Source organism: Eutrigla gurnardus (assembly GCF_963514095.1).
Source record: "Eutrigla gurnardus genome assembly, chromosome: 9".
In the NCBI taxonomy this organism is placed as follows: domain Eukaryota; kingdom Metazoa; phylum Chordata; class Actinopteri; order Perciformes; family Triglidae; genus Eutrigla; species Eutrigla gurnardus.
Genome location: NC_139923.1, coordinates 18,231,022 through 18,256,311, shown reverse-complemented (window position 1 = coordinate 18,256,311; position 25,290 = coordinate 18,231,022). Strand labels below are relative to the sequence as shown.

Below are 25,290 nucleotides of genomic sequence, written 5' to 3'. Positions count from 1 at the left end.
TCGCACCTGTCAAGGGATCTGGCATTGTAAAGAATCTCTACCACCACCTATATCATCTTTCCTCTCTCAGCAGGCCGCCGAGTCTGATTAAAGCTCGGCTGTCATGCTACATCAACTCCAATCCCAGACCATCTTTCCAAATTAATGAGCAAAAATCACCAGAACAAGAACATCGCATGATGTCAATACATCCGACTGTGAATCTGATGAAAAAGTCTGATTAACAAATTACTTAAATAGATTCGGCAATAAAACAATGAGCGTTGCATCTCTGCGTTTGTGTTGGTCCTTTAAAAGGTAGATTACCATTGGGCCGTTTCATTTAAGTGCGGAGGGGCTCGTGTGATCATTAAAACCTACTTGGGTGTGTCCTGCCATCTCGACGCCGGCATCCAGGAACTCATCAAAGTCCTGGCTGAACTTCCCCGAGGCTGCAGCCAGCTGGCCGCTCGTTCCGCGCGAGGAGTGGACGACCTCGCCTGCAGAGTGGTTGAGTTCCGCCGCTGTGTGGTTCAGATCACTCTGGGCCTCCTGGAATGTCTTACTGCAGGGAGGGAGCTTCAAAGACAGTGCACCAATCAATTAGGGCATACTCTAGCAGTGGGAGTCGAAGCCAATATTAGAAATAACCTGTTCAGTTATGGGGTGGTAGTACAGATGTGTTTGTGTCTGTGAATATGGGACTCACGATGTCCACCAGCAGCTTCTTGCTGGCCTCGCCGATGCTCCTGAGGGCCATGTCAACGTCCTTCTGGCCCGGCAGGCAGTTCACGCAATTATTCAGGGAGTGCGACACGGCTTTGGCCACCTGAAACGCAGCACGGCGCTCCGTCAACGGACGACGCCATTATTCATTCTAACAATGCGATGCACAATGCAAAGTCCCAGAGCAAAGCTATAAGGGGGGGGGGGAAGAATACATCTCACATGCAAATTGGGGCTCACAGTGGTGCACAGTAATCCCTGTCACTAATTTATGCTGCTGTCACAGATATATGCCAAACAATGTGTTTAGAACCCGAAGGGCTGCAGAAAAATTAGCGGTTTTGACTCCGGCACTCCGGAGAGAGGAATAGCAGGCGAGAGACAGCCGGAGAGAAAACAGCTAAGAGCGGATTATTGTTGTGGAAAAAAGAAACAAATCAATGGAGGAGAGAGAGAGAGGGAGACAACGTGATCGCTACTAGACTATCATATTACTGGGAGACACGCTACCTGTGCCAGTCTCTGCTGACTCTCAGCATCGCCTGGATGAACCAGGGCCTGGTGGGCTTCGTGGATCAGCATGGCCGAGCCCTCCATGACAAACTGGGCCGAGTCCAGCATCGCAGCGGCCGCCTGAGGCTCCTTGGTGCTGGCCGCCACGCCTCTGGCTGCCTGAGCCAACGTCCTCAAAGCCTGCGCCGTCTCCCTGGCAGCCACACCTGCGAAAAAAAACGACCACGACGACAACGAGTCATTTGGATCGTTAAGGTTGGAGAGAATATCACGAGGCAAACCAAATCATTCTAATAACAGCATCAGTGAAGTAAGTAACCGTGTCTCTGTAGGTATTGAAACTGACATTTTGCTAAACATTAATTTCAATCTCATTAGTTTAAATTTGCGGCAGTGCCGTTTCAGCAATAACAACTGAGAGGTACGAGTATTTCCTGCCTTTCCTATCATTGTAATTGCATTGTGCAAATGAGCTGGCAGGGGCTAGCTGTACCACGCCGAGAACAAGCTGTGATCCTGAAGTGTCCTCATTGTTTAAATAAATGAGTTAATATCATAAATATGGCTCCACATGGGAGGTGCCCGTAACTTATTATACACTGAAGAGAAAGAAAGAGAAAAAAAAGAGCATCAAATTGCATTAACCAGCCAAGTGGAGCCATTTGCTGATGGAATGTTAAATCTAGTGAAAATAAGATTAATGAGGAGGGAGCAGCACCGTGGGTCACAGCATGGAGTGTTGCCTGGGAGCGTTCATTGTTAGAAAGGCCTTTTTTCCCCTCTATCAGTCTTCATCTCTCCTCCCCTGAGATCCTCGATTGGGCCAGAATTAACGGGCAAAAACAGCCGAGCCACGCTGGATTCAAAGGGTTCAGTTTAAGGCGATGGTGCACGTGTAGAGGAGTCATGGTTTTCTTTGCATGCTTTATCCTCACACGACTTCTTGGCGGAGGAACATCTTTTTTTATTTTTTTTTATCAAAACGTACAGTCAGCAATCCACTGTATTTATTCTGGCAATGCAACTACTACTAGACCTGCTCTCCGTGTACATACAGTAACCCCCTCTCACCTGTATAATGTTCATTTCCCTGTGCAGCACATGTCAGCAACTGGGCCATGGAGGAGCCCACAGCCTTAGATGTACTCCCCAAATCCTGAGCACACTTCTCCAGCTGTGGGAGACACGGATCGCACAAATACACCATTTTATTCACATCCTCGTATGCATGTGAACTGCAGATGTTGCTACTGCGCGTACTGACCGACTCCCCAGGAAGAGGTTTGAGTTGGCCATCGATGACGGACATCTTCGCATCCTGAAGCTCACTCTTCAACGTTACGACAGTTTTGAGGGCCGAATCGATCTCCAGCGGGCCGCAGGCTTCGTGGGCCTTTAAAAGCACGCACACATATACGGTAAATGATACTGGCACGCTTCCCATCCATTATGCAGGGCAGACAGGATGCCAGCCTATATACTGAGGCGGGTATCGCTAAATGAGATCAAAGAACTGGGCTCACCTAAGTGCAGCCTTACAACAAACAATAGAGCAGCGGGATCCCTCCTGCAATCTCTGACAGTGTGACTCATAGATACCTTCAGGGTGGCGGTCCTGAGCTCGGCCAGGCAGGTGGCCAAGTTTTTGGCACACTGGCCCAGTTGCATAGCAGCAGCCTGGTCGGCCACGGTCGGAGCGGCTGACTTGGCAGACGTCACCATCTTACTCCCAGGCTGAGCGACAGAGAAACAACAATTCATACACTTTTTGGACTGTGATAGTTGCTGAGTGTGTCGTGGGGGAAAGGTCTAACCTGTAAGAAGGTCTGACTGGCCATGATGAGGGTCAGCTGGGCGCCGAGCTCCTCGGGTTGGGCCTGGCTGCTCCGCATCCCCTGCACCAACTGTGGAATGCTATCCGCTACCCCCTGCATTCAAACACTCTTGATTAGTACATTATTTCACATGTTTAAATACGACGGGTAAAAAAGCAGTATATGAGCGTACCTTGCAGCTGTGCACTAGCTGCTGGTGTGAAACTGTATTTTTGTTGGAAGCGGCAGCGTTTTGGGCAGCTGCGATGGTCTGAGTAGCAGCAGCCGCTGCCTGTTTCGCAGCTATCTGTGCAGGAAATACAAATGGAAATCGTTTAGGCTAAGGTAAGATAGTGCTGCCTGGCTGAGAGTAACATCCACGAGTATTGTGCTGCAGCGATCAGACCTTGTACTCGGACATAGTTGTGTGAATCAAACACGAGTGCCACAAACCCACCGTTTTGTAAGAGGGAAATGCGTCGGATCGCAGTGCTTTATTTTTAGTACATGGGATGATCAGCATTGCTATGTTTCAAAAACTAAAGCAACAAAAACATATTGCTTATCTCACATTAACTCATAGAAACGAGACTGGCTTTGAAGTGATGACAAGATTGAAAACAGAGAGAAAAAGACATTCCTTATGGATGAGTAGGCAAGGATGATACAAGAATACCTGATATCACACTGAGAGAAAACAAACAAACAGACTGAGCTGCGTGAAGTATCGACATGGTAGGTAGGAGTAGTATTTTCTACCCACGGTGCAGCGCGCTCTACATATTTCATCCTTATTTACTTCTAAATAAAAGCACGTTCACATCTGCACAGCAGCTGGATGACAGCGTGTCAGGAGACAAACAGCCAGGATGAATGGCTCCTTAAAGGGGTTGGATTGTTACATGCACACTTGCAGATTAATGACACTTAAGTCTTCAATGGCCTCGCACATTTCCTTGACGGAGGCGACCATTAGCGCCATTACTGTGACCATCTGATGCAAGCGGGGCGAACCGAGATATATGTGTGATAGCAGCCCTGGGTAATGCATAGTTTATGTGCTCAGGAAATTGAACGTTGGGAGCTCTGGAGCTGGGGGCGGTGGGGGGGTAGTCATTAGGGGCAAACTGATACCGAGGGCTAAACACAGGTCTTTACACTCAGATAGCTCGTTTACAGCACTGATGGGATTTATAGCTCGCTGCTACGGGAGAAGAGAAATAACACAGACAAATATACTAAATGGGCTGTATTTGTTAAAAAAAAAAAAGGCTGCTGGGGCATTTCATTAGACGCCACATGCTTCCTTTAGCCTAATGTCTAAACTCTCCATTCATGTCTTATATGATCAGACGAAATAGGGATGAGAAATGTAGAAACAGACATTAAGGTGACACCGTTGCTGGTTGCGAGAAACAAGGAGGAGTGTTGATCACAGCCAGACGACACATCGATGAGACGACACATCGACTCCAGTGACTCACCTCCAGCCTGTTGACCAGTTTCTTCTTTATGGCGTTCTGAGCAGCAGCGTTAGTGGCCACGCGTAGTCCCTCGGCTGCCTCTCGCAGCCTCTGCTGCTGGTCCTCATTCTCCGGGTAAGCAGCCGCCCCCTGAGAGCACACACACACACACACACACACACATGCACACACACACACACACACACACACAGACACACACACACACACACACACACACACACACACACACACACACACTGTTAGCGATTCAGAAATGAAAGTTTAAAACTCCGGCAACACTCATTGTGCAACATATGCAAATAGACGTTGAGCTCTGTCTGCTTTCAGGCAGTTTCCAAGGAGACCGTCAGTTCCAGATTCCCACCTACTCTTTGATAATGGCAGTGATATGGTGATTAATGTATCACAGATCAGAAAATATCTAATCTAATGTGCCACAGTCAGCGTTTGGATTGCCTGGGTATTTCACACCGATAGCATCCTGCTCGTCGGTGCCAGCGGCTTATTAAGGAGACCCACTGACGCTGCACCCTTTTGCTTCTGATGTGAAATGATGCTGGTAGCTACGCTAGTGCAGTAATTTGTATTGTATCAAAGCAATTCAGTGGATTTTTGCCTGCATTTAGTATAGAGCACCATGACAGGGCTGATAGAAAAAGAGAAAACTAATAAAAATAATAATATACACAATATCAGTCGTGGATCAAACTGATTGAGCCTCATGTGCCAACTCATTTTTCTTAAAATTCACTCTTAAAATTCATTACTGCCGACTCAAAATGGGGGATTAACAGGCAGAGAAAGAAGACCATTCAACTTCCAGTCTGAAGAAAAAGAAACAAATAACTAATCGAAGTGAAGAAGGGCAGCTAATGAAGAAGCAAAGTGACCGTGAACGAGGGAAAACAAACACAATTGACGCCATACAGTCAATACTGTTCGGTCCAAAGGAACTCTGGGAGATGAGGTCCCAGAGGCTCGCCTGCAGTTACATCTACCGCCAAAGAGGCCGCTAGAAGCAACGTATCTCAAATCGTATGGAGTACAACTTTAAGAACCCATTTCAGAAAGAAACCTTCTGTATTATGTTGGAATAATGTACAAATTAAACTACAGGAAAAGTAATGTCATAATGACAGCACATGCTATTAAGTTGAGCTATTTAAGTAAATTACAAGACCAGTTAAACGCTGTTACCTTAGCTGCCTCCACCATCCGAGCTGTGGCATCAGCCAGGAGTTTGGCTGCAGCCAGCAGTTTCTTGGAGTTGTCAACATCAACTTCTGCCTCCGCATCCGACCTCATGGCGTTGACCAAGTCAGAAGTGGCCTGGGCCAACACCCTGGCCTGACGCACCATTTCACCTGTTGACACATACAGACAGTAAGAACATGAAGTCACACAACCTTCACATTGGAAGCCCATATTACAGCTGAGATCCGCTTTGTGCTGCAAAGCTGTTTGTGGCAGATTTGTATCCATTCTGACTGCTGGAACTTTTTGAAAGTGATGTTAACCTTTCAGCCATTCGTTATATTTTCTAGATATTCAGTTGAGACTGTAGAGATAAAATAACAAGTGAAAATTATAATTTTTTTTAAATTAATTTGGTGAATAAAACATAAATATACGACATCGTATTGATGCAAAAATCCTGCACATGAAGCGCAATACAACTATATATATTAAAGGACAACAATTTCAATACAAATGTATAATATCTTATGGTATATTATTATCATATCACTCAACCCTTGTGCATCATCATCACCATGTCTGTGCACTATCTTGCTAAATCACAATAGTTGTTTTCTAGATATCTATATCTTATATATCTATATCAATATATATCAATATGTGTGTACACACACACACACACACACACACACACACACACACACACACACACACACACACACACACACACACACACACACACACACACACACACACACACCCTCTCTCTCACAAACCAAAGTCTCATTCTTGGGATATATGTAACATCTCCCCACATCGCTGCTATAAAAAGCTGTGTTTTCCCAACACCTACCTCCAGCTTGATATAACTCACCCAGAGAGAGAAGACAACTAGGTGCTTTACAACCTACAACCGACGGCTGTGGGAATCAATACACCACGTGTAGAACGGACTCTCATCACTGAATGCTGATCTTTTGCTTCTATTTTTTTTCCCTTCCTTTCTCAAACATTTGTCCTTCCCAAAATGCCTCGGTCATGTGTTTCCTTTTAAGTTTCAAAGCCTCCCTGATGCTGATTGAGACCAGATTGAGAGTTCTGTAGTGGTTTTGGATGACATGTTTTCTACAACCCCATGAGAATTGGCTGGGTTTGGAATTTCTTCAGCCTCATGTCTCGAACCATAACAAACAGTCTGAGTTTGGACAACGTTTCACAGGATCCTTAGATCACTTAACATGGACACATAGGATGTCTCACGCACTCAAAACACACAACATATGGTCCGTCCTCACCAGCGTCACCCATCGAAGTGAAAATGTTTTCCGTCACGTTCATGATGGTGTCCGTGGCCTGGTCGTAGCGTCCGATGGGCTCTCCGCAGCTGGCGTAGTGGCGGACGTGCTGCAGCAGGTCGCTGAGGGCCTGGCTCACCACGCCGGCTGCTGCCCCGACCTGCTTCAGCAGCTCGCCGTCGTCGCTGGCCGAGCGGCAAGCCTTGACGCAGGTTTCCACGGAGCGGTCCACCAGCTTCCCGGCCTCCACAAGCTGCTCCTGACACACCGGGGAGCTGATGGTCGGGCTCACCACCTGCACCACACAGGAGTCGTTAGCAGGAACCCAGAAGAACAGTTCAAGACTACTGTCGTATTAGGCTTCAATGTCATTCTTTTTTTAATCCAGTACAATAAATCAGGCCTTTACAGACAAAAAAACACTTGTTTTGTTCAAGATATGACACAGCTGCAATGGCCAGTGTCACACATCCGACTTAGTAGATTTCCTGCCCGTTGGTATGTCCTTTACCTACTTGGCTACTGAGATGAACAAGTTGAGGATCAGTACCTTGGTGCAGGCGACCAGCTGCGAGGTGGACAGGGCACACTGAGTGGCAGCTGCGATCACCCGGTTCTGCAATATGGTGTCCTCGGCCACCTGGGCCACGTTCTTGGCCTTCAGGACCAACATAGCAGCTGCATTGGCCACTGCCTTGGCCAGATTCATCAGGGTGTCCTGCAACATATTAATCAACGTCCTTCACTGAAACACGGCACAGCTGCGCACATGTGAGTGAAGGGACCGGGAGAGCGTTTTAAAATCGGTTGGTCCAGTGGAAACAGCGTGAAGACATCTAATAGCAGTAGAAACACCAAGACAGGCAGATAGGGAATAATAATTTATACCTCTGTTAAGTAAAGCAATTGGGTCACAAGTGGCCTGTATGTGGCAGGTAAATGAATTTCAGTGTGAAAGCATAAATGAGGCAGATCTAGAAGACTACACATAACGAGTTAATGGATGTCTGAGACACTGTGTTGTCGATTTACTATTAAAAACTCTCATTCGGACACTCTGTTATAAAATCCAACATCGAGTCTAATAATAAAGCCTGAGGCGATCACTTGAGTGCGTTTTATTTTTAAAGTGGGCTGAGAATAATGTTTGTGCCTTCCTGTTTGGCCGGCAGTGTCATAGGAACAGCGAGTGGGCGGCGTCCAACCTGGAACTTCTCATCGGTCTCGCCCTCCCCCATGTGACGGAGCAGGTCCCCGCTGGCCTGTCCGATGCTTCCTGCTGCAGTCAGCACCGTCTGTCTGGGCTGCATGAGAGTGACATCACCACATTCATTACTCCGGCCCGGCCCGTTCTCACACAGGCCTACATTAAATGATCTAAAACAGACTTCTGGATCCAAACGAATCATCCCACTGGGACACTGATAGGAATCAAGAACATGCGGTTCAATACTGCATGTGGCTTTGGTGGCTACCAGGATTACAGCGGAGGATGAAGTCCAAAGTCGGTGCAATAATCGCCGGGGCGTCTCACCTCAGCGGCTGCGGGCTCAACGGATCTGAGCAGATCCGACACGGCTCCCGCCAGCATCCTGGCAGCGCCCATGAGCTTATGTCCACTGCCCACCTCATCCTCCATCAACGCCGCCAGCAGCTTGACGCCCTTCGACATTTCCGTGAGGTTCGAGGAGATGGTGGTGATGGCGCAGCCCACTGCCGTGTAGTCGGTTTCCGTGGGCTCACCTGTGTAGGACGGATCGCCACGGTTACAAACTACAACACCCCCGGCCGTGCATCTTAATCTGCTGTGCTTGCCGCCACATCGATCCAGCTAATCCGAGGGGCAGCTCGCGTGTCATATGCTGTAACACACCCATCAACGTCGGTGTCATAATTAGAGCCAATTTGAGACGGTTCCGCAGAGGTGAGCGCGTTGATGAAGCAAGTGGCCGTGAAGAAGAAAACAATTTTTATTAGCTGGTGGAGGGAGGGTAAGTGCAACCAAACAGATGGCGAGGTGAGATTAAAACCTGACAAAAGACTGGCGGGAACTTGACTGGCACTGTGCCAGGCAACGAGGGGCGCGGAACGAGACGCTTCCAGTAAGTTAAGCTCCAGGACAACCGATCCAGATTTGTTTATCAACAGAAATACCATCATGGAAAAAATGTGGAAATGCCCTTTTATTTCCAAGATGACCGTCAGTGAAGGCTGACATCAACATTTTTAATTGTTACAGTAACAGCATTCACGCCATAATGTAAAGACACACTATATTTTCTAAAATATTGCTCAGCACAGACTTCGTAAACACAATTCGGACGCAGAAATAGATGAATAGCTGTTTGGTATTGTCCTGAGCACTCACCTGCAGTGAGATTGACCACAGATGCTGTTCCAGCGGTGATGGCATCAACCTGAGAGTGGATTTCATGTTTGGATTCGTCCACTTTGTTCTGAACCCAAACCCTGGATGCCTTTTCGGTGGAGGAGGGAAAAAAAAAAAAAAAGAACAGCTATTGGCTTTCATCACAGTGGGTGATTTTCAGCTCAAGTAAACCTTCTTGTGCAGGATTAAAGGGCCGTGCAACACCTACAGCTTTGGAAACACTCGAGCATTAAATGCAGCCTCCATATTTACAGTCTGTCTGATATCCTAATTATATTGAATAAGTACGATGGACTTTGATGCGATGGAAAACTCCAATCTAATCTGCCGGCTGCGATATCAGAAAGCACGCGTGTTAAGAAAAGCGGGTGCGATGATGGGATGTGGGGAAGGAGTGGTACTTTACATCCACGCTGCATCTCTTCTAAAATATCTATCAAGCTGTGTAGTAAGTGGGAAGGATGCTTACCAGATCATGGCCCAGTGGAGGCAGATTATCTACATATCCCAGGTCAGCCTGGGCCTGCTGCACAGCCTGCATACTGCTGTTGATGGTCCCCATCAGGACCTGCTGGGCCAGACTCTGGCAACGGCAAACGAACACAAGAGACAAAAGCAAAATCTTAAAACACAACATGTTTTGCAGCGTGTTTGTGAGTTGCAATCTCAATCTCATTCCTTATCTCGCTCACAGCCCTCCTCATGTTGGTCATAGTGGGTCATTGTGGACGGCAGGGACCACAAGCAATATTTCTAACACCACGGGTCATATTAACATAATGTGTTCTGATAAAATTAGTTTGGTATTGTATTGCAATTACGCATATCTCACCGTAACATGGTGACCAAATAGAGGGTAGGACATTTGTCCAAGACACCCTTACTCACCAGTGGGGGCATGTGTCCTCTGTGCATCTGCCCCGTGGTGATTTGCTGCTGGGCCGAGGGCATCGTACCCACATTGAAGGTGTCCGGGCCGCCGATGGACCCCGACCGAATGATACCCGGGAGTGCTACTGAGCCGTGCTCCACGCGGCCCACCCGGTTGAACTGCTGCTGCAAAATTGTGGACCTTATAGAGAAAGAGATAAGGAGGGTTGGATTACATAAACAATCATGGTGCTGTTTCTGTGTGTATATTCAACATGCATGCACAGGATGCATTCAAAGCTAAGGAGCTCAGGATCTAAATAAAAAAGATCAGGGTGAAACGCTGCATCATCTATACGTCCGTAAGAAGCCAAGGCGTTCCAGAGTTGTTACTTTTGAGTGGATATAATTCTTCAAATTCAAATAATTGGCCCAAAGCAACTGTTTCCAATTTAGATGACATAAAAATGGCAAGAAATGATCATTTAAACAATTATCACACCAACAACTGTTTCCACGATGAGTGGGCACTGCCAGAAAGGATAATGTATGGGAAAAAAGAAAACGTCTGTTTCCCTGCCCAGCTCAACAGATGCTCCCGACTCCATTGGTTAATTACGGCTTGTTTTGAGAGGCAGCAATTATGATTTTGTGCTGAGAACCACAACATGAGTCAATTGGCCCACGAGCAGCAGGGATATTATGCCCCCGTTCTGCCAGAGAGCAGTTCCACCAAGAGGATCTCCCGTGACAACGCGTTTTCAAGCTCCGTGTGATAAACGGTCCAACGGCGTTCCCTTTACTTCCATCGGTTACTCAGCTACACAGGGAAATGAGGAGAGAGGTGGCTCCCGACTGGGAGATGAAAGAATTAATGAATAAAACGCCTTCCAACAAGATGATATCTTAACCTGTGTGATATCTTAACTGCTCAATGATGCAGCTTTCTTTTGTGAACTAAGAAGATCATTTTTGCGTCCTCACCCCGAGGCCGTTTTTTTTCCAGTTTAGGTCCACACAAACCAAAAAAAACTAACAAGGACGCAATTTAGCAAATAAAGTTCTGGAATATCGAGGAATGGGATGAGTGTTATTTTTAAATTCAAACCGCTGTTTTTGTGTTTAATTCTCCACGTCACCTCTCGTGGGGGATACCGTGCCGTGCCGTCAGGAATGTAATTACACGCACAATTAAACAGGTTTATATTCATGAAGAATAACTAGACTGTGTCCGCTGAATCAGAACGGTCAACGTTCTCCCGCGGCAGACAATAAGACGAGCGCTGCTCACTTCTTAGGGGACACCGACTCCTCCAGCATGGTGGATTCCTCATCTCCCTCAAGGCCAAACCGATCCTTGCTCTGCTTCTGTGGAAAGACGGGCGGCAGACATCCCAGTCAACAACGTGCAGCGTGAGATGTACGTTGTATTCGTTTGAATGATATTTTTTTAATCACTTGCCTTCTTAAGAATGATGTCAATGTATCCAGCAATAAGTTGGGATATCTGCTCTCCCTCTGTAGTCTGGACGGAGTAGTAACTCTCCTGGTATTCCCCGAAGTCCTTTGTAATGTATTTAAGACAGCAGAGATTCAGGGCAGTGTATTAACATCTATCTGGTATTGTTGCAATATTCTTTACTTAATAAGCTTTTAAAGTGCATCCTATTTCTCCAAAAGACCTGATTAAAAAAATGACATTTAGTGAACTCACTTCAAAACATTCCACAGAAACTCAAAGGGCGATTTTTTTTTTTTTGTTTAAATCAGTGTTGGCAAATATACCTTAGGGTGTTTTTTTATTTGCATAATCTATTAATCTTTAAATGGAGTGCTCCTTTCCAATATGGGAGAAAAACAGACAGTATTGTTGCCAACAGCCAGTATATATATAAAAAAAAAGAAAAAGAAAATTGGAAAAAAGCTTTCAGATGAATAATACATCTAAATTCTGCACATCCCTCCCTCTGCATCTATTGTCAACTCGGATGAGATAGCTGGCTAGCATGCTGAAAACCTTCCATATTGGAGTCTGAGAGGTTTTTTTTAGGATGCTGTTTGTATTGGGAAATGAAAAACCGGGTCGGGGGGGAAAGATTGAATGTGTGACGCAGAGCGGTGTAAACCAGGGTGTTCACAGAATAACTGATTATGTGCATAGGCTAAGGAGTGAATAACAGCCTCTGTGAGTCAATGCGGAGGACGTGATGTGGAGCGTTACACGGTACCAGGGTGAAGCTCTTGGGGGAGGCAGCCCATCTCTTGACTGTTGTCAGAGGCCACTCCTGCACCATCTCCTTCGTCTTCTCTTCCACTCGCATCACTGACTCTTTGGTTATCCCCAGCAGCCGCGGGACCAGCTTATTTTTACCCTTCATCTTTTCCTGTTGGATAGGAGAACGTTAGACTGTGTGTGTACGTAGGTGCTGAAACGCCTACGCAGATGATTCATTCAAGGTGCGAAAACCAAAAAAACAACAACGTTGTTCCATTCTGTTTGTGCGCTTCTAATACACTCACTCTCGTCTGTGGCTTAGAGCCTGAGTTGTAGGAGGAGAAGGGCAGCTGTGAACTGACCCAGCAGAGTTCAGCCTTGTTTAACGGCTGCTTTATTGAGCAGGGTCTCCACAGGGTTTAGTCACAGCAGCATGGTGCATCCACCGGCTCTCTCTTCCTGAGAAGAGCCGGTGTCCTCCACTCTCGGCCCACTGGAAATCTATTACCGCTCACTTCAGAGACTGAGCCTACACTTGGCTCCCCTCCAGGGGTGCAGAGGGCAACACAGAAATTAGCAGTTTGTTCACAATACCTACATTTTATGTGTCCAGGCTATTGTTTTTTAACCCTGAGAGCTCTGAGAGTAGCAAGGCCATTAAGTGGAGCAGCTTCTAGGTCCAGGGCTCTTGAACACAAGGACAGATAATATTATCTCGGGGTTCACGATATCTTCGTGCCGGGGTTTATTAAAAACTTCCATTGTTTTAGGTCACTTCACTTGAACGTCATAATTATCAAGCAGGAAGTTTGATTTTCTAATCTGAAGTGGGTAGCTAAGGTATTATATCATTTTAAATGGTTTGACCTTGATTATTGCTTGGGATAGAAATCACAATAGAAGTGGGAGGCTCTATAGTGTACACACCTGCATTCATGGCTGCAGCAAACGCAAGCACGCAGACTCATTCAATGCCCGCGTCCGGCGTTTGTGTCGTATCTGTGAAGCTTGCAGCAATCGAGGGCTTTCAAGCCTAGAACCCGCATTGATTGAAGGCTGGCAGATGAGAAATGGAGGTTTGCAATAAACCCTCAGATGTGCTCGTACAAAGCCAGGTCTCTGCTTTTTGCTTTCAAGAGAAGAGTCCAGCTGGAGTGAATTATTCAACGAAGTCTTGAAATCTCCATCACTCCATCCGCTCATCGAATGCAGACGGTCCTCGTCCATGTCGACGCACACGAAGCTCCGCAGTTACGGGGGCCAAACATTCCATTTATCGTCCATTAAGTCCCCCAGACGACAACAAACTTCCTCCTTTCCCCTCTTTCCTGCGAGTCTGAAACCAAATGGGCTGTTGATGCTGCTGAGAGCTTTTCTAATACCTGCTGGTGCGTCTTCATCCCATTAGCATGCTGCGCTTCCATTCCACTTTTTGCGTTCGCCAAAGCAGAACAGAGGAGAATTGCTATTGTCGTAAGTTTTTCTCAGCGGGCAGCGAGAGTGTGGCTGAACTGCAAATGCACAGCTTGTGATTGATCGTGATAACGGGGTTTTGTGGTGCTTTCAAGAAGCTTCCCGTACCTGTTTGACAGCACAGGGCATATCAGAGCGGCTTAAGAATCACAACCGGTGCTCATTTGTTTGTACCCAGGCGTCATGCGGCTGTTTTTCTCTAAGCAGATGTATTACATTGATAGTGCTCAGTAATTACTGAAGGGACATCTCTTGTATCTGTGGCCCTTGTTTGTGTGTGTTATGTGGAGGTAACTACTGAGATCTGCAACTGTGGCACATTGCTGCAACAAAGCTAACGAGGCAAGGAACGCGAGTGACCACGCTTGTTAACAAGCCGACCATTTATCTGCTACTTTTCTATGGAGGCAAAAATGTTAGGTCAGAGCTGAACCAGGAAGTCCTTCTCCTTCGTTTCTACGCTTCAAGATCTCATACAATAAACTTGTACGATAAAATGCCGATAAAGAGTAAGTTAGTAAGTTGTAATTATCATTTAATGGGCGATATTTTTTGTGGTAATGTGAGCATATTGTGTTTATGGATCCAATGACCTTTCCACTGGGGTAAAGCGTTAGCTCTTACCTTCACCAGGAAGAAGGACACTCCATATGTCAGCAGGGACCTGGCGAGCTTCACATACTTCACTTTTGCTTCGATCTCCGTCATCTCGCCACAGTTTTTATGGTCCTGGACAAACAACAGAAGTCACATCTGCACCTCCCCAATGGACTGATTGTAAGATATTTTACGTGTCATTTTAATTATGCAAATTACTATTATTCCCATAAGGCGATTCAAACCCTTTTTATTCTCTTTTTAAATTATGCACATACTTGGAATATTTTCTTCTCCGACCCTCTCTGCTTGATGTACTCTTTGGGTAGGAACTCCTTCAGGCTGCGGAGATAAATGACATTTTTAAACGGTTACTTGTTTGAGCTACAGGCATTTCCTTTTCTGTTAACATACCACTACGTATGAGGTCATTCTTGCCCTGCTGCCTACATATCATTAAACAGTTGTAACAGCTGACATCACCCCTGAGCTTTCCACTAGAGGAAATCCCATGAAGCAACGGCCTGCACTGGAGCAGGAAATAACCGATGAAATTGACATGTTATTGTACAGTTATTGTGAATGTTGGCGTTAATCATCTCTGTGATAAACGAAGGGGAAACTTACTCCAGGAATCCGGGCTTGTGTTTGTGCTCCACGTGGGGTCCGAACTGGATCTGAGCCTGGATGCCTGCGAACTCGCAGGCTTTATCGAAAGAGACGGGGTGCGATCCGTTCAATATATCATCCCGAGCCTGAAGAAGACATGATTAGATAGGGAGAGGGGAGTTAGGGAGAGGGACACACATCCAGGAAAGGGATGGCACCGCAAAAAAGGCGAGAGAATTATCCCAAATTCACCCAACAGAGCTCCATTATGAGCATGTCTTTTAAATGCGCCGTGGCTGCAGCGAGGTGTCGTCTAAGTGAGTGACTAAGTGTATTTCACGACGGAGACTCATCCACACAGGGGAGCCAAACACGATTTGTTTGTTACAATAAAAGCCGGCTTTCAAATGTAACAGCACCAACTATTTCTCATCACGGCCCATTAAGTGTTATTAAAAGGGGAAAACACATTACAGACATGCATCAGTTTTTCACAATATCCCATCCGCATTACAGAATGCCCTTTAATATGTTGTTCGGATATAATGACTGTGTTTTGGGGGTTTTTTTTCCGCCGAGGCAGAAGAGAAAAGAAAGGAGAGGAAGCTCTGCATCTGTGTGGACATGACTTATGTTTTTTTTCCAGTCAGGCTGTCGACATTATCTTCACATTTAGGTAGACGGAAAGGGAGACGCTTTTGTTGACATCTTTCAAATGGTTGTCAAGTGTGTGGCGTTGTCTCCGGGGAGCAGTCGGCTCTGCTCTCACTCCCCCTTCTCCGGTTCTCTGCTGCGAAACGAGCGGCTCCAAAAGCCGAGAGGCCTCGCCGCCAGCGAGGAAGTGATTTTTTATGTTTAGCATTAGCATATCAGCGCCACAGCGTGGACTCAACTCAATCTTATGTCCCATTACATCACTGGGAAACTAAGCGGCAGCTTACTGCTGTAATGAGGACAACAATCTCCTCCACTCACAATCAAGTCCTTCCCCCGGTGCAATTCACAACGGAGTACATACAGTAAGCTCTCACTGAACACAAGAAGACGCTCTAAAATTAGACCTAACACATAGCATTCACTCCGGTACACACGAGGCGGCGTTGCTGTGATGCACGACGCCACAGGAAATAGTAAATGGAACATTTTACATTAAATGATGACGCTTTGCACGGATTATTAAAAAGGGCCCAGATCATTTAGAAAGTAGAGTTGCCGCCTCACGGTTTCATGCCTCCGCCTGCCAGTAACGGTGCAGTTTACACCCACGCCTGTCCAAAAAATGTCATCACCACATCATTTTATACTATTAGACATTTGTATTAAATTGAATTCTTGAGCTAAACACATGTTTTGTAAGGTCACAGTGACTTTTACTGCACATTCTAACCAGTTCATCCCGGATTCCAAGTTTTGAGATATTTCATTATGAGAATGGGACGAATGTGAGGTCACAGTAACCTTGATCCACTCAGTTGAGCAGAAACCAACGTGTAACATGCACATCATGCTTTTGGAGTATCCTGGTAATGCATTTGCATATTTAAATATGATTTCATAAACTAGGTCACACGTTTCCTGGTTTTGGGAAACCCAGATGTGCTAGGTGGAGCACTGATAGGAACAAGGATACTGTTTGCATATATATGAATATAAATATAACACCAGTAATGCAAAGGATACATTTTATCGCTTGTTGCCGTCATCTTCCATTACAGGGCAAAACGATATGGGAGGCAATCTCCAGCCGAGTGGTGAATGCAACAGCGGTCAGGCAGCCAGAAACCAAAGTGGGTTCATTCTAAATGTTTGTGTCCGTCACAGACGATCAGCATCAGAAATACTAGTCTGTTAGACTTATGTCTACACGCAGGTTAAATAACAAGCGTGTTAATGCTCCACATGAACGTCATATCTCATTTACATCACTGCTCATTTTTTAGCAAATGCTTAGGTATGCGAGGGGAGACAGCGTTGGTACAGTAAAGTGAGCAGCGTCGGGTTAGGACGGCAGCGCTGCACACCTGCTGGATACAACTTGAAGTTGCTTGTCAGGTGATCGCCGCACAGCTGTGAATGAGCCAGCATGAATGAAACAGCTGAGGCCAATCACTCCATGCAAACAGGACACATGTGGAGCGTTTGGATCATATGCTCCTTATAATGAAAACCAGGCTAAGATTCTAAATACAGTATTATTAGGGGTGTGAATCTTTGGCTTCACAGCGATTCGATTCAAGGACGATTTTTTTGTTGTTGTAACGATTCGATTTGATTCAGTAACTTGTAACGAAAATTCTATATCCATTAAATAAACATGCAATAATGCGAGTGAGACTATCTGTATTCTTCTGAAAGGTGAAAAATAACATATTTATTCTAGAAAAAAGTAGTCCTGCATAATATTTTATGCTGAATACAAAAATGTATTAAACATTGCTCAGTTATTTTGAACATTATTCAATAGACTACATGCTGGCAGGGGAGAGAGTGTCTTAAATTTATTAAAACATTAATCATAAGTAAGAATCACGATTCATCCGATTAAATGCATTTATATCGATTATTGGTGAAGCCAAAATGATTAATTCTATTTATTTATTGTAGCAGATCGAGTTAGTAGAATCTATAGGACTGACAATCGATTCATCGATTAATCGAATGAATCGTTACACCTCTAAGTATTATATTATTCAGCTTGGCATTGGCACGTTTACTTCATTTCACAAACACCAGAATAAGTGGCTAACAGGTGCATGCTTCTCTATCTGGTTAAAACCACCAGATTATTTCTACCAGGACAGCGAGGGCAGACCTGGACTGTTCTCAGAGCGGATATAGCAAGTGATACGGGCGCCGGTTTTAGGACATTTTAATCGAGCTGCATGAGTGGAATTGAAGCACAAGACATCAGAAGCTGTGACACATACAGCCTGAGGCTACAACGCCGAGGTCAACCGGTCCATCGTGGCCCAGCGGAGCGTGCAGAGTGTAACGCGGCCTTAAAAATAAATGCTGACATAGGGATACAGTAAAGCCGCTAAATGCACACGGAGCTCGACCAGGATGCTAAGTCAGTTAGTAAAGGAATATTTAAAAGGTAGAAAACATGGTCCCGATGACAGGGAGAACAGCAGCGGTCAAGCGAGCAAGAGAGTGAATGAATAGAGGGGCCGGCGTTAGTGAATTAGAAGCGTTTGTCATGTTCTAAAGCACAAATAAACACTTCCACACCTCCTCACAGGGCGGGCTTCTGGATTTTTAACAAATGCAGCCCAAAGCACGCTTTGCTTTCTCTGTCAGGCGTGTGAGTCACTCAGCCTCGGTACGCTGAAGGGCATAACACAGTGTTTGACCCGGGAATGAGAACAGGCTGCACACCCTGCTTATTGGCTGGGGGTTCGAGTCCCGAACACAGCAAAAGAGATGCAGAGGACAGGGTCTCTGCAGATGCAGACGCCACACACTTGTATAGTCGCTCATTCGTGATGATTGAGAGGGATTATTTGAAACTGTTTTGAAGGATTACATATGATAGCTTAAAGAGTTTTAGGACCTAGACAACACAGTTTCATTCTGAAGACAAATCCTAAATGAAAAGATGATTTGGGGGCTCGCTTAGCTATAGCATCTCACATGAACTGGCCTTGGTTCAAATCTAACCTTTTATTTCTTTATTTGCTCTCTTCCTTTTTTCAATAAAGCATAAATGCTCGTATATTATTTTGAAGGCAAATTCTTCATCTGTTTCTGCTTTGGAGCACATTGTCTCGTGGTTCAAATGTAGTATGATAATAACAGAATCACCTAAAGTGAGTAAAAGTACACACAGGACACACAGGGGGATGCTTTGGCTACGGAGGTTTATCCTGGTCTTAGCAAGAATACATGACAAAAAGGGAGTGGCCGAGTAGTAAAGGAGATTAGTCTGTTACTGGCAGAGCTTCCATTATGCCTCTGTGTGTGTGTGTGTGTGTGTGTGTGTGTGTGGGTTTTGAAATCGCTTTAAATCATTAATAAACATTTGACATCATCGCTGATTCACAGGGATGCTCTCTCAAAGAAATTATAGCAATAATGTCATCATACGCACAATCTGAATTCAATTACTCCATCCTGTTGAGTTTCTGAGAAATGTGGGAATTGTGAATGATGAAGTAAGAGGAAAATGGAAGCTGTGTTAAAAGAATCAAGAAGTGGAAGAAGAGCCTGGGGTCGCTTCCCTCTCCTGGCTCTGTCTGGCCTTTTTAACAGAGTGACAAATTAGAGCCATCGCCATGTGAAGAATCTCTGTGATCTGGCCGTCTAACAATCCGAGTGAGTGTCAGAGAGAGAGAGAGAGACCTAGAGGGTGAGACAGATGGGGAAGGGTAACGGAGAGGCAAAAAAAAGGAGGCGGGGGCAAGGGGCGGGGTTGTTATTGTGAAAGGAAATATGAGTCGGTGTTGAAGGGAGAGCATGATATGCGCTGCGCTGTGATGTGTGCCAGGGTAACAGGGTGGGGATGTGTGCGATTATGTCAGAATGTGTGGGAGATGGGGAGAGAGAGGGAGAGAGAGAGAGAGAGAGGAGACAGGCGAACTGGAAGGGAAGGAAACGGAGGGCAAGAAAAACAGAGGCAAAAAACAGGAAGAGACAGATAGAAGAGAGGAGTGCAGCAGCAGCAGGCAGGGATCGTGGGTGGCGGGATGCGATTTACGAACACGTTCAGTTAACGCAGCAGGGATGGAAAAGATGAAGAGAGTCAAACTCCAACAACTACACATTTCAGACGGGATGTATACATATATATATATATATATATATACATATACATCCATCGTCTACTGCTTATCCTGTATTCAGGGTCGCGGGGGGCTGGAGCCGATCCCAGCTGTCATTGGGTGAAGGCAGGGTACACCCTAGACAGGTCGCCAGTCTATCACAGGGCTGACATTGTGTATATATGAGTGCTGTTTTTGAGATTTGTGTGTGAGTGCAAGTAACAATCTTATTGTTAGGTATTAACAATGTTGCATCCACGTCTGTGTGTGTGTGTGTGTGTGTGTGTGTGTGTGTGTGTGTGTGTGTGTGTGTGTGTGTGTGTGTGTGTGTGTGTGTGTTTGGAGACTCCACACCCTGCTGTCTCCAGGACGGATTCATGTGCATGCAGTAAAGTGTGCAGTGAGCAAAATCCTGACTAGTGTGATACCGGACTCAGCTGACTGACTGAAGGAACCCGGCGGTGCCAGCAGGGTTCTCTCAGATTAAAAAACTAGTAGAACCGACCGGATGGATATACGCTGCAGTGGGGATACTGAAGTCTCCAATGATACCTTAATATGCCCGGCTGAATATTGGGGAAATACACACAACATCTAGAATCGTTGCCATTTAAAGGAATGAATAAAAAACAGAGTTTGAATGTTTCATTTGAAGCATTGCGAGTCTAAGAGCTGAAATAAGCTTGGATTAAGCTGATTATTCAACCTTAAAGCTACATAAAAGGGAAAAAACTAATTTTATGGTGATAAAATGAATATTTCAGCAAACAAATAGCTCATTTCTCACTGCAAAGATTTTAATGGAAGTAAAGGTAAACGTTTAGTAGATTACGTTTCCAAAACTTTGGCTTTTCAAACATGAAAACCATTCCACTGAGTCATGCATCCAATAAGAATTAATCATTATACAGTCTGTTGGAAAAGATGCTCAAGGTGAAATTTCGAGCCCAACAACTGGTGTTGCTCAATGGAAACCTATGTAAAAGTCAAATGTGATGGTAATCTATCTGAACAGAAGCTCTGGCTTCCACTGCTGTGCCACTGTACGAACGCCCTGGGCCACATCTGAGCCTCCCACATTGTCCCGTCCAACAACAACAACATAGTTATCATAGTTATTGACCGTAATTACAGCCACACACACACACAAATAAAATAGAAATGCTGCGTGGGCTGCAACAGCACAGAAACGTCTGTAGGGGGTGTGCATGAGCATAAAGTCGCGTGTTCTGGTTTTTACCTGAACGTAGAGCAGGTTTAGCTGGACGGGGTCCCGCGAGTCCACGTTCTGGTCCGAGTAGAAGAACTTGCGCCTGAGCAGCAGAGTCTCGCTCTCCTCCACCCCCTGCTCTCTGAAGGTCCTGCTGTGGTCCAGCCAGTTCACTGCCCAACCCAAACACACACTCCGTCACCACACGTGCCGATACCATCGACTTTACGAAGACGCTACTAGAGGAAACTCAACCAAATGAATGGGAGACGGGAAAATCTTCAACAGTTAACTTTAGCGAAGTTTTAGCTGAAGGGTGATTTATAGGGTCACATGTTTCCAAATGTAATTGGTTTCCTCTGGGCAAAAGATAATAGTTGTAATTTCATTAAACTTTGATATGCCCATGCAATAAATGAAACTTGAGTGATAAAGCACACGTCCGGATGACGTCCGATTCACGAATGCGGGAAAATAAGAGAAAACGGGCGTAGAAAAGCCACCGAGATATCTCCAGCTCCCACTCACAGTCATCATCGGTGTGGAGTTTGGCTTTGAGCTTTTCCATCTTCCTCTCGTCTCGCTGCTGCAGCGTCCTGTCTTTCTTCAGCGTTCCCAGCCCATCCTCCTTCTTGTCCTCCACCACCTCTTGGATGAGGGAGTACTCCTCATAGTTGGTGATTCCTGAAAAAAACAAAACAAAAGTGGCGCAAGTTTATCCGGGGGATTCTTAGAGGAGGAGACGATGAACAGCGGCATGATAGAGAGAAAAGTGCCTCTGGAATTCTCTCTTGTTTTTATCTTTCCTTTCTCTCGGCTTTAGAGCCGAAGTGAAGGGAAGCTGGTACGGAGCCAGAGAACTCAAATGGGAGCCGAGGAGGAGGAGGAGAAGCCAAGCAGAGAGACCTACTCTAAACAAACATTTTCCAATAAAGCTATCTGCCAGGCACACGTCCCTCTTTCCGTCACCCCATTGAGCATGATGGCAGCCCGCTGTAATTGAAATACACAGCTTAGGGAACGCCTCTGTGACAGGCGAGGGTGGCACGTTCCTGGGGCCCCTCGCGAAGAACACTTCAGCATTTTATTAGAAGCAAACAGTTTTTTTTTAGCCTGATAAATCGTGCTCACATGCTCCGAACAAAAACCTAATTAGGACTTTATCAAGCATACACGAATGCTCAAGTACTTAACAAACGCGGCTGCTGAAATATGAATTCAACAGCATGTAACGCCGGGGAAATAGAATGCAGCTCAGTATGGAGTCAAGTGGTATGACTTGGACTAAAAATAAAGCAGGTGAATAATTCAAGCTTCGGACGACGGCTCGGCGAGGTTTGTATCATCAGTGATGGCTCACCTATTCTGCTGCATATGGTGACGAGCAGCTCCCCGACCGTTTTCGAGTCGTCCACCATGATGGTTTTAACGGCGCCGTCCAGCATTTTGATCTTTTGCGGCCTTTGTTTCTTCTTGTACTCCAAAACGTCCTGAGATGCATAAATACCTCAGTTACCTTCCAGGATATGGAAATGGCTTTAAGAGATGACAAGCGACTCCGACATTTCTCCACCCAGAACTATGTGACTTAAATCTTACTCCATTCCTCAGCATGTAGTAATCCAGGGTTCTTCCAGACTCCAGCCAGATTCCTTTCCGGGGATCATCGTCAGACAGGAAGAGGCCGTAATCCGACGCTGGAACACAAAGTCAAACATGTGAATGTGAATTATTTGATTATGTAAATCACATCCCCCCCCATCCCCCAACCCGAGTCCTCCACCAACCTTGTCCCGTCTGGGCTTCTGGGACCCGCTCTCTGATGATCCTGCAGGCGTCGTACACGGGCGTGGACGGCTCAAACTGCATCGTCTTCACCACGTTGCACTGGCGCACGCAGATCTTCAGCGACAGAGCCACCATCTTGGTGAGCAGTAGAATGGCCTCACCAACCGACACACCTGGAAAATCCCCAAGCAGGAATGTCCATGTTTTATTATTCATGGTTGTAAAAATATATGCTCTTGTAAAAAAGATTCCTGCTTGATAAGTGTGAAGAGGAAGGCTCCCATGCAGAACACGGCACAGAACAAATCACCCCAATTATCTCCCCGGTGACATTTTGACCTGTGAAATTGTTTGTTAAGCCACACCCCCTGTCTCAGCAGCTCCTCATTCTTCCCTGCTGGTCTTGCTTATACTAAAGGGTTCAGTGCACAAGGGTGGGGGACTTCTTCCTGATTGCTGTGTCAAATTTGGTGATCCAAGGCAAGCGACTTAACCTTTCAGGAGCAACAAAAAAAGATTTGTGCAAAATCTCCCTCATCATCAGCAGTAAGAGGAGCCGAGTCAAAACACAGAAAGTGACATTCCACCACCAGCATCATTATCGGCTCTCCTCCTCCTGACTCGCTCTCTCCCACAGAAGCAGACTCACTGGGTGTTTTGTCACATGCTGCAATTAGGGCGAATCAATTCGGATATTCTGAGACTCGTGTGCGCAAGAAAGGAAGGAGACGGATACTGCAGAGCGATTCTCCTCCTCCTTGACCTTGGCTTCAACAGGAAGCGGGATGAACATGATAAATAGGGCCATCTATACTCGGAGGGCTCTCTGCTTCATTCTTAACCGCATTATAGACCGAAAATCTGGTTATTGGATTTTTTGCGAAGCCAACTCTCCTTTGAAGAGGATGGGTGTATCAGCATAGATTCCCAAGTAACGATCATTTTCATCATCATTGAATTTACTCACAATCTGAATATTTTCTACCTTAATTGAATAATCCTTTGGTCCATAAAACATCAGATTTTTTTCCAACATATCAATATAAATATCATAGAAGATGAGAGACCCAGCAAATTTGAGAACACATTTGAGACACTGGAAGAAATGGATTCTTTTATTTTTGCATAAAAAAAGAATCAATTATCAAAAGAGCGTCAGATTACTTTCTGGCACTTAACTAATCAATGAATCGACTGATCATTTCAGCTTTACTTTGTTCCGAATTCTGCTTCAACACTAATTTCAGTATTCCTCTCGGTGGCAAAAGTTCAAGCATTCACACTGACTGTGATTCAGATCTCAGCTGCGATTTCAAACAAAGAGGTTTTTTGTGCTCGGGATCCACGGGTCATACGCCGGCCTCCGTTTGAGCCGAGCAGAGAGAGAGCCCGAGAGGTACGTCTTCAGTGTGAATCAGCCCACCTGTGACCGTGGCTCTGCCGTGGTCGTGGGTCCCCCCTCTCCCTCCCCGAGTGTTTCTTCACACAAAGTGGGAAAGACAAGCACAGAGAAGAAGGGGGAATGGCGCCGCGTGGGCTCTCCTCTCAGAGAAGCCCCGCCGAGGCTTTGTCATCCGGCTCTTCCGCAGATACTTTCTTCCGCACACAAACACATGACACACACTGACAGGCCACATGTGTGCTCACAATATAGACACACACACACCTTTTCTGCAAGATGTGTTAATTGGATCGGTCTACTGCTAAAGCAACACTGTCACTGTAGTATTTGCTGTGAGTAGCATCAGTCACTTCGGAGCGTGAGCGCTGCAGAAACCTCACGATGAAACCCAGGAGGATAACGCTAATCCCCGAGCTTACAGTGGCGTGGCACATTTTTTCACTACGGCGGCTCGTGCGAGCGCTCCAATGCAGCCAGCCTCCTCGTTAGCTCTGGTTTAAAGCACCGATGGATCCACGTCTGAGAGAGGGGAGCAACGGCAAACTGCTCACTGTTGAGTCACATCTGTGTTTATTACCTGTCCTGGATCACCACGTAGACCTGAAAATGTCATTTTAAAACACTATCTCGCCATGAAAATCACTAGTCTGTCCGCAAAAGAGCCCTGCTTTGAATTAGTTGCCTCTACTCTAAATATTAAGGCATGAAAATGGCCGAAGCGCAGCTTGCTTGGGCCTCTAAACGTAGACAATTCAATAGAGAGCAGGGAAGGAAGGAGCCATCTGGAGAGGATGCAGCTGTAATGATCGACCGTAATACCACCGGTAGAGCCCGAGAGTAACGAGCGCTGCGATCACGGCAACGGTCCGTCACGCGGTAACTGGAGACGGTGGACGGTGTTGGTCCAGGCCTGAAGGGCTTGTTTGGACCGGTGCTCCTTATAGAACAAGGCGTTTAAAGCAGCATGAA

At 45.9% G+C, this 25,290-nt stretch overlaps 1 protein-coding gene across 3 annotated transcripts in view; it reads right to left on the bottom strand.

Moving 5' to 3' along the window:
• The window catches only part of tln2b (talin 2b), a 67,816-nt gene that overhangs the window by 19,503 nt on the left and 23,023 nt on the right, over positions 1 to 25,290 (bottom strand). For 2 of the 3 annotated variants that reach the window (XM_084017700.1, XM_084017701.1), the window contains exons 1-18: positions 11,559 to 11,631; positions 10,286 to 10,469; positions 9,867 to 9,980; positions 9,377 to 9,485; positions 8,543 to 8,751; positions 8,214 to 8,312; positions 7,559 to 7,726; positions 7,009 to 7,303; positions 5,714 to 5,880; positions 4,517 to 4,645; positions 3,226 to 3,339; positions 3,033 to 3,146; positions 2,818 to 2,952; positions 2,483 to 2,611; positions 2,290 to 2,392; positions 1,216 to 1,424; positions 689 to 808; positions 361 to 558 (exon numbers count right to left, since the gene is read on the bottom strand). In XM_084017700.1, the coding sequence (XP_083873826.1) occupies positions 361 to 558; positions 689 to 808; positions 1,216 to 1,424; positions 2,290 to 2,392; positions 2,483 to 2,611; positions 2,818 to 2,952; positions 3,033 to 3,146; positions 3,226 to 3,339; positions 4,517 to 4,645; positions 5,714 to 5,880; positions 7,009 to 7,303; positions 7,559 to 7,726; positions 8,214 to 8,312; positions 8,543 to 8,751; positions 9,377 to 9,485; positions 9,867 to 9,980; positions 10,286 to 10,469; positions 11,559 to 11,587 (2,625 nt within the window). In that variant the 5' untranslated portion in view covers positions 11,588 to 11,631. Of the gene's footprint in view, positions 1 to 360; positions 559 to 688; positions 809 to 1,215; positions 1,425 to 2,289; positions 2,393 to 2,482; positions 2,612 to 2,817; positions 2,953 to 3,032; positions 3,147 to 3,225; positions 3,340 to 4,516; positions 4,646 to 5,713; positions 5,881 to 7,008; positions 7,304 to 7,558; positions 7,727 to 8,213; positions 8,313 to 8,542; positions 8,752 to 9,376; positions 9,486 to 9,866; positions 9,981 to 10,285; positions 10,470 to 11,558; positions 11,636 to 11,729; positions 11,832 to 12,495; positions 12,652 to 14,579; positions 14,685 to 14,830; positions 14,895 to 15,179; positions 15,308 to 21,161; positions 21,305 to 21,659; positions 21,816 to 22,491; positions 22,622 to 22,730; positions 22,829 to 22,918; positions 23,093 to 25,290 lie in introns of those variants that run through there. The other variant, XM_084017702.1, reaches the window with a different exon arrangement.